Here is an 8,801-nt window from a genome sequence, read left to right as displayed (position 1 = left end):
CAAGTGTTAACAGTGTTCAAGCAATTCCAAGCCCTAGTTGAGAAACAGACTGGGAAGAAACCGAGATGCATTCGTACTGATAATGGCGGAGAGTATTCTGGTCCTTTTGATGAGTATTGTAGACAACAGGGTATTCGGCATCAAAAGACAACGCCAAAAACTCCTCAGTTGAATGGCGTAGCAGAAAGGATAAACAGGACACTGGTTCAGAAAGTGAGATGTTTGCTTTCATAAGCCCAATTGCCAAAATCTTTTTGGGGGGAGGCGTTGAGCACAGTTGTTCATGTGTTGAATCTTACACCTTATGTTCCTCTACAGTTTGATGTGCCAGACCGAGTTTGGACAGGTAAGGATGTATCTTATAATCATTTACGGGTTTTTGGGTGCAAAGCATTTGTGCATATTCCAAAAGATGAAAGGTCCAAACTTGATGTGAAAACGCGACAGTGTATATTCCTTGGCTATAGCCAAGATGAGTTTGGGTACAAGCTTTATGATCCAGTTGAGAAGAAAATTGTGAGAAGCAGAAATGTCGTATTTGTAGAAGATCAGACGATTCAGGATATTGAGAAAGCAGGGAAATCTATGTCTCAACAAGGTGATATCTTGACTGATATGGATCCAGCTCATCTGAAGAATCTACCATCTCAGGTTGAGAATGATGGTCAGGATGACCACCAATGTACAGGTGATATGGATGTTCCCTTACAGGTTCAGGGAGATGTTGAGACTGATGAGCAGTTGACAGCGTTAGAGATTCCACCAGTGATTCCATCCAGGAAGTCTGCCAGAGACCGACGTCCTTCCACTCGGTATTCAGCAGAGCAGTATGTGTTATTGACTGATGAGGGAGAGCCCCAGTGTTTTACAGAAGCCATAGAAGATGAACAAAAGACAGAGTGGGTTGAGGCCATGCAAGATAAGATGCAGTCATTGCATGATAACCACACCTTTGAGTTAGTGAAGCTACCGAAAGGAAAAAGAGCTTTGGAAAACAAGTGGATTTACAGAAAGAAGCAAAATGAGTTATCTTCACGGCTACGGTACAAAGCTAGATTGGTTGTCAAAGGGTTCGGTCAAAGAAAAGGTATTGACTTTGATAAGATCTTCTCTCCAGTTGTAAAGATGTCATCGATCCGTATAGGACTCGGCCTAGCAGCTAGTCTTGACTTGGAAGTTGAGCAGATGGATGTGAAAATTGCCTTCTTTCATGGTGATTTGGAGGAAGAGATTTATATGAAGCAGCCAGAGGGTTTCAAAGTGAAAGGGAAAGAGGATTATGTGTGCAAGCTGAAGAAAAGCCTATATGGTTTGAAACAAGCACCGAAACAGTGGTATAAGAAGTTTGAGTCTGTTATGGGGAAGCAAGGCTACAAGAAGACAACTTCTGATCACTGTGTATTTGTTCAAAAATTCTCTGATGATGATTTTATTATTCTACTGCTTTATGTGGATAACATGTTGATTGTTGGCAGGAATGCTTCAAGGATTGAACAGTTAAAGAAGCAATTGAGTAAGTCATTTGCTATGAAGGATTTGAGGCCAGCAAAGAAAATTCTTGGCATAAGAATTAGTCGTGACAAGAGTGCCAAGAAGTTATATTTGTCATAGGAGGAGTACATTGAAAAAGTGCTTCAGAGGTTCAATATGGACAACTCTAAAGTGGTTAGCTCTCCTCTTACTACCCACTTCAGACTGAGTATAAAGGAATGTCCTTCTACAGATAAGGAAAAGGAGACATGGAAAGAGTTCCTTACGCCTCAGTAGTAGGAAGTTTAATGTATGCAATGATTTGCACAAGACCAGATATAGCCCATGCAGTTGGTGTAGTTAGCCGATTCTTGTCAAATCCGGGAAGAGAGCATTGGAATGCAGTGAAATGGATCATGAGATATCTTCGAGGCACTTCCAGTTTGAGACTTGGTTTGGGAAACAAACAACCATTGTTAGTTGGCTACACAGATGCAAATATGGCAGGGGATGTGGATACTCGTAGGTCTACTTCGGGTTATTTGATCACTTTTACAGGTGGGGCTGTAGGTTGGCAATCGAGACTTCAGAAGTGTATTGCTCTTTCTACGACAGAGGCAGAGTTTATTACAGCAACGGAAGCGACTAAAGAGTTCCTATGGGCAAAGACGTTCTTGAGAGAACTTGGTTTCAAGCAGCAGAGGTATGTGTTGTTTTGTGATAGCCAGAGTGTTATTCATCTTGCTAAGAATTCCAGTTTCCATGCAAGATCTAAGCACATTGATGTACGATACCATTGGATCAGAGATGCGTTGAACAATAAGTTACTTAAACTTGAGAAGGTTCACACTGATGATAATGGCTCTGATATGTTGACAAAGACATTACCAAGAGAGAAGCTTGAAGTTTGTTGTTCGATCGCCGGGATGGTGATTCCCTCCACATAGTCGGAAAGGGGGAGATTTGTTGGGTTTATTTCCTTCTATATGGAGGAAAGCCCAACTGGGTTTTATTAAAAGCCCAAAGCCCAGCCTTTAGGGAAAAGAAAACCCTAAGGAAGTTAGTAAAAGAGAGAGAGGTTAGCCGCAAGTGAAAAAACAAAGAGAAGAAAAACGCAGGTTTTTCCATTCTGCCCAGGTTTGATCAAACGTCCGATCCTGCTTCGTCCGTGGTCCGATCAAGCTAAAATTTGGAGAAGAGATTCATGACTCAGTGAAGCACAATCTGAACGGTGGAGATAAAATTTTGAGCTCGGGAACAGTGATTCGTGTCCGTGAACAGTAACTGGGTTTTAGTAGAAAAACGCAGGTTTTTCTATTCTGCCCAAATTTCATCACACGTCTGATCCTGCTTCGTCCGTGGTCCGATCGAGCTGAAATTTGGAGGAGAGGTTCAAGACTCAATGAGTTAAAATTAGAACGGTGAAGATTGGATTTTGAGCTCAGGAACAATGATTTGTGCCCGTAAACAGTAACTGAGTTTTGGTGTTTTTCTCTCCAATTCTCTTTGTTTTTTGCCAAGATTGTTGCTATCTTGATGAGATGTTTTGTAGCCTCTAATTGCGATTAAAGAAGGCTTTGTGTACCCATTATTTAGTTGATAGTGGAGATTTTAACTGGACGAGGTCCCGTGATTTTTCTTCTTCACACTGGGGAAGTTTTCCACGTAAAAAATTACTTGTGTTCTTGTGGATTGGTGTGATTGATTTGTTCTCTATTATTTTCAACACATATAAAAGTAGAGATATACTATATTTGCTTGCATATAGGGAGAAGAATTATTCCACTGTGTTTGTTTATTGTCATCTCTCCCAACAAAGACCACCATCTGTTCACCTCAGGACCGGCGTCTGCCATGAAGCTCTCGCTGTTGATGGACTCGCCGCCGAACTTAAGCTCGGTCCTTCCGTCTTTCCACTTTGACCTTACCGGTTCCCTTAGACCCATCAACAGCCAGGTGTTCTTGATCCCACCCCAAACAACCGCTGCTCCGCTTGATGCCGTTCGATGCTGTCCTCACCCAACCCATCACCCAAAGGAAACTAGGATGTGGAACAAACCTGGCCATGATGTGGACTCGATCCTCGCCGTCTAGTGCTTGGAATAAACGAGTCTTCAATGGGCCAAGAATTTTGATCGCGGAGGTTCGCCGGCATCAACAGTTACCATGAAGCAAAGACGGCGACTGGTGAGTTTCGATTTTTGTCGGATTTAATGGAAGCCGTCTTGAACTGGGTCTGCCTTCAATGGCGTTGTGTTCTCTTGTTGATATATATATAATATAAATATACATATATCTAAAGGGTAATGCTGCTGCGAGAGCGCTCTCGCAACAGCAGCGGCGCGCTCTCGCATATGAGCAGTCCGATTGAAGAGTTGAGATTAGGAATTAAAAAAATATATATATATATATATATATATATTTGTCTCCCATCTCTCTCCTCTCTCCTCAAACTTTCAACTTCTCTCTGCTATCTCTCTCTCTCTCTCTCAACTTTTTCGGGTCTTTACTCTCTCTCTCCTATATATATATATATATATATATATATATATATCATCTTTTGCTGCTCAAAGGAAAAAAAAAAAAAAAGATTCAAACCAAATTGATTGAAGAAAAACAAATCTACTCCTACTTTAAATTCTTATTGTTAGATTGGGAAAAGAATCGATGGCGGCAATAGTGGTGTTAGATTTGTGGCAGTGGTTTTTTAATTTTGATTTTTTTTTTTTTTTTTTTTTTTTTTTTTTGTGTGCGTTTTGATTGTGGTGATTGTTAGGGTTGAGATTATGGCATTGGTTTGGGGTGACCGGGGGAGGATGGTGGTGGTTGGTGGCTGTTCATAGATAGAGGATAAAGGGAGACCAAAAATATTATCAGTTTGAGAAATACAGATGGTAACAAAGAGAGATTTTTTTTTTTCCACCCAAAGAGACATGATTGATTAAAACAAAAAGCAAAACAACGAGAAAGAAAGAGAAAGGAGAATGAAATTGTTTTCCTGGACCGGACGACGACGGTTTGCCGGTGAATGGATCACCGGCGGGTCTCTGGCAGCTTTCTCACTCTCCTCTCTTTTCTTTGCCGGAACTAATGAAGAAGAAAAAAAATGATAGGAAAAAAGAAAAGAAGCTAGAGAGAAAGAGAAACAGAGAGAGTCTGAAAGTTTGAGGAGAGAGAGAGACGGAAAGTTTGAGGAGGGAGGAGAGAGAAACGAAGCTTGAGGAGAGAAGAGAGAGAAGGGAGACGAGAAAAAATAAAAATATATATATATTTTTTCCTGATCTCAAGACCTGCCAATCTACAGTTCATATGCGAGAGCGCGCCGCTGCTGTTGCGAGAGCGCTCTCGCAGTAGCATTACCCATATCTAAATATACAATATACATATACAAGTAGCATTCCCCATATCAAAATATACAATATACATATACATATACTGGACGGTTGTTTAGGAGCTCAATGCCTGCTTAGGAGCAAGTTGCAAGGTGCAAGTCAAAAGTATATATGTACCTGTGCACAATTGTCATGCAGACTCATTTTTTAATGGGCATTGACCAGCAGCCTTAATTAAGTTGCCAGTCAAGAGTATATATGTACTTCTTTTCTTTCTTTTTTTTTTTTTTTTTTGAATTTTTGAAAGGTAAATGTTAAAGGGTTAGTTGATGTCGAGTTTCGAACCTATGCGCTCCAAGAGTCAAGAGGCATCTTACCAGCAAGGCTAGAAGACTTTGGCAGTATATATGTACTTGAGCACATGAATCCTCATCCGGACGGCTGTTTAGTAGCTCAATGTCTGTTATTCCTTGTAACTTAATTTGACAAGACAAGAGAGAAACAGACCCAAAATCACGTGCTCAATAACTGCTATATGAAGACATATTACCCAATGGCCCAAAGACGGACGTTAAATCTCTTTTGTTGACATGCTGATTTGCAATATCCGCTTCTGTTTTCTATGTAATCTTGGACGCTCAAACTACACGGCATCAAGTACATTCAAAAACCAATGTCGCTTTTTCAGATCAAAAATAAATTTCGCCATCTAAACTAACCTATCCAACCTTTATATATAGCGTTTAAATTTACTAGACTTGTCAACACCATCTTCAACAAAACCCATTGTTTTGCGGTGAAATTTGCAGAAGCATTCTGGAATTTTAGGTGGAGAATTGTAGATGCATTCGACCACAGAAATGAGTGGCCAAAGCAGGTCTTAAAATGTGGCATACTAAAGTCAGCAAGTAGTAGTCAAGCAATTCAAAAAGAATCCAAATTCTAGTGGCCGCTCTGTCACCAATTTTCGGTATGACACACCTCGCCGACGATAATCGAACTTCTCAAGGCACTTCCGTTGAGTTTTTTTTTTTTAACGAACATTTCATTACATTATATTATAATGTTCAAGAGCAGAGAAAATTGGCCTAAATTGTTTTTCACTACTATAAATCCACCACCCCACTTACTGAAAAATCACAAGCAACCTTCTCATACTAAAATGAGATACAGAAGATATATATAATACTTTGTTTGTACACATGTCTACTGCACCACCTAAACATGGTCAACCTCTCCATCTGCACCACCTAGAACCTTAGTGCCTTGTCTCTATGGTTTTTGGTTATTTAACCATCTTTGGTTTCATTTTCCACTGTCTCCCACGTTATAGGGTAATAAGTTTTTTAAGTACTGGCCATTAATTGGCCGGGGGTGTATTTCCCCGTCGAGATCTTACAAATGATATGTGTCTCATTTTAAGACTTTGTAAACCATAAATGGGCCCTCCCAATTTGGTGATCGTTTTCCATATTTTTGATCATTCACTCCTATTGGGAGGACAGTTTTCCAGACCAAGTCACCTTTGCCGAAGGTTTTGGCCCTAACTCGCTTGTTATATGCCCTTACTATTCGCCTCTTTTGAACTTGTATATGATCGAAAGCCCTTAACCTCACTTCATCTAGGTCTTCCATTTCGATTAGCATAGATTCATTATACTCCACAGGAGTCAAATTATTTTGCAATGCGAATCTCATCGACCGCACAGTCACTTCCATGGGCAAAACTGCATCATGGCCATAAGTGAGCATGAATGGAGTTACACCCGTGCTTGATCGTTGAGAAGTCTTGTATACCCAAAGTGTTTCTGACAACAGTTCATGCCACACCCTGGGATTGTCTTCCACCATTTTTTCAATGATGCCTTTTAACGTCTTATTAGACAACTCGGTTTGACCATTTCCTTCTGCAAAGTGCGGGGTTGGGCTTAGGAGCTTGATCCCGTACTCCGCTGTAAATGCCTTCACTTCTTTAGCAATAAGGGTTGATCCTCAGTCATGATTTGACTCTGGGATCCCAAATCTATGAATAATATGTTGTTTGATAAATCGAATCACATCTTCCTGGTGCACCGATTTCATGGGCACCGCTTCGACCCACTTTGTAAAGTAGTCAGTTACCACAATGATAAAACAATGTTGTTTAGAAGAAGGTGGATAAACTTTCCTTATCAAATCCATAACCCAGCCTCTAAAAGGCCCTGGTTTTATGATTGGCTGTAACTCAATCGCCGGGGCTCTATGGATTGGCCCATGCCTTTGACATGCTTGACATCCTTTGGCATATGTGATGCAATCTTTAAGCATCTCGAGCCAGTAATAAGCATACCTTCCAATCAGCCACTTCATTTTTATTCCAGCCTGGTGAGCACCACATATCCCTTCATGGGCCTCTCCCATCACTTTCATGGCTTCTTTCTTGCTGGCACACCTTAATAGTAGGTCATCTTTGATGCTTTTCCTAAATAGGTCTCCATCGATCATCACAAACTTAAGAAATTTGATCTTTAGCTTCTTGTCAACCTTAGGGTCTGGATTTTTGAGAAAATCAACGATTGGTGTTCTCCAATCATTCTCCTCTATATCCTCTTCCACCTCGATTGCAAAGACCTCCGCCAACAATTTTTCCCTCACTATGACTGAGGGTAATGATCTTTTTTTTTTTTATTCTGATCAAATTCTCCATTATTCCTTCTGGCACTCTAACGCCAGATACTATTTGAGCCAAATCATTGGCCTCTTTGTTATGCGATCTATAAACATGCTTGACCTTTATATCTGCAAATTCTTGTACTAATTGCATGGCTATAGAATGAAATGGTTTGAGGTGCTAACTTTGGCACCTAGAATTGCTGGACAACTGACCGATCACTGGACTTGAATCACCTATGATCTCAACGGTCTGTGCCCCTATTTTAAAGAGTAATTCAAGACCGATAATCAGAGATTCATATTTTGCTTGATTATTAGAACATTTGAAGTCTAGAAAGAAAGAATATGTTGTTTTCCTTCCATTCGGAGCAATTATTACAATTCCGGCTCCTTCGACGTCATTTGCACTTGATCCATTAAAGATTAGAGTCCAAGGAATTAGTTGAATAGCACACGACTCCATTGCATCATAGACTCCCGGATCAACATTCAAACATGGATGGTCGGCTAGGAAGTCAGCAAGTGTTTGGCCTTTACAGCCCTTTGAGGCACATATTGGAAACTGAATTCCATGAGGGCCAATGATCACTTGCCTATTCGTCCCGAGATTATTGGACGAGAAATCATATACTTAATTAAGTCAGTGGCACAAATCACATAAACTAAAATAGGTAGGATATATATTCTCAATTTGTGAGCAGCAAAATACAAAGCAAGACACATTTTTTCGATTGGCGTATATCGACGCTCAACCGGTATCGGAATACGACTGAGGTAATACACTGCCTGTTCTTTCCCTACTTTATTATCTTGGGCTAACAAACTTCTGATTGACTCATCTGCAGCTGAAATATATAACTTCAACGGCTGCTTCTTCCTTGGCGGCATGAGGATAGGAGGATTAACAAGATATTCCTTGATTGATTCAAACACATGTTGGTGATGTTTTTCCCATCGAAAGTGTTCCTCTGATTTGAGCTTTAAAAGCGGAGAAAAAGTATGGATCCTCCCAGCACGGTTTGAAATAAACCTTTCCAAGTATGTGATTTGACCAATCAGTTTTTGTAACTCCTTCTTATTACGAAGTGGTTGAGCTTCGATGATCGTCCTGGCTTTATTCTTGTCGACCTCAATACCCCTCCAATGCACCAAGAACCCTAGAGAGTTCCCTGCTGTCACTCCAAATGCGCATTTAAGTGGGTTCATCTTCAAACCATGGGCTCTCATTCTCTCAAATGATCTCCTCAAGTCTGCCAGATGTTTCGCCTTTGTCGCTGATTTCACCACCACATCGTCAATATACACTTCCATAAATTTCCCAATCATATCATGGAAGATTGCATTCAT

The 8,801-nt window shown here is 40.5% G+C and overlaps 1 protein-coding gene across 1 annotated transcript; it reads right to left on the bottom strand.

The window, feature by feature from the left end:
• Window positions 1-6,794: 6,794 nt before the first annotated feature.
• On the bottom strand, window positions 6,795-8,801 carry LOC132278189 (uncharacterized). Its single transcript, XM_059779998.1, has 2 exons — window positions 8,279-8,801; window positions 6,795-7,441 (listed from the first exon to the last, which is right to left on the bottom strand). The coding sequence occupies exons 1-2, from the start codon at window positions 8,799-8,801 to the stop codon at window positions 6,795-6,797; spliced, it is 1,170 nt and encodes a 389-aa protein (XP_059635981.1).

The sequence above is a fragment of the Cornus florida genome, unplaced genomic scaffold, assembly GCF_030987335.1.
Source record: "Cornus florida cultivar Cherokee Brave unplaced genomic scaffold, ASM3098733v1 CherokeeBrave_3.0.0_Hap2_Chr10, whole genome shotgun sequence".
Lineage (NCBI taxonomy): Eukaryota > Viridiplantae > Streptophyta > Magnoliopsida > Cornales > Cornaceae > Cornus > Cornus florida.
Note: the sequence above shows the minus strand (reverse complement) of the source record. Positions and strands in the feature narration are given on the sequence as shown.

Excerpts from the sequence above, each read along its gene's own strand:
- LOC132278189 (XM_059779998.1), bottom strand. The coding sequence starts at position 8,801 with ATGAATGCAATCTTCCATGATATGATTGGGAAATTTATGGAAGTGTAT. Across the intron at positions 7,442-8,278 it reads TGCAGATGAGTCAATCAGAA|TCATAGTGAGGGAAAAATTG; the intron begins GTTTGTTAGCCC and ends CATTACCCTCAG.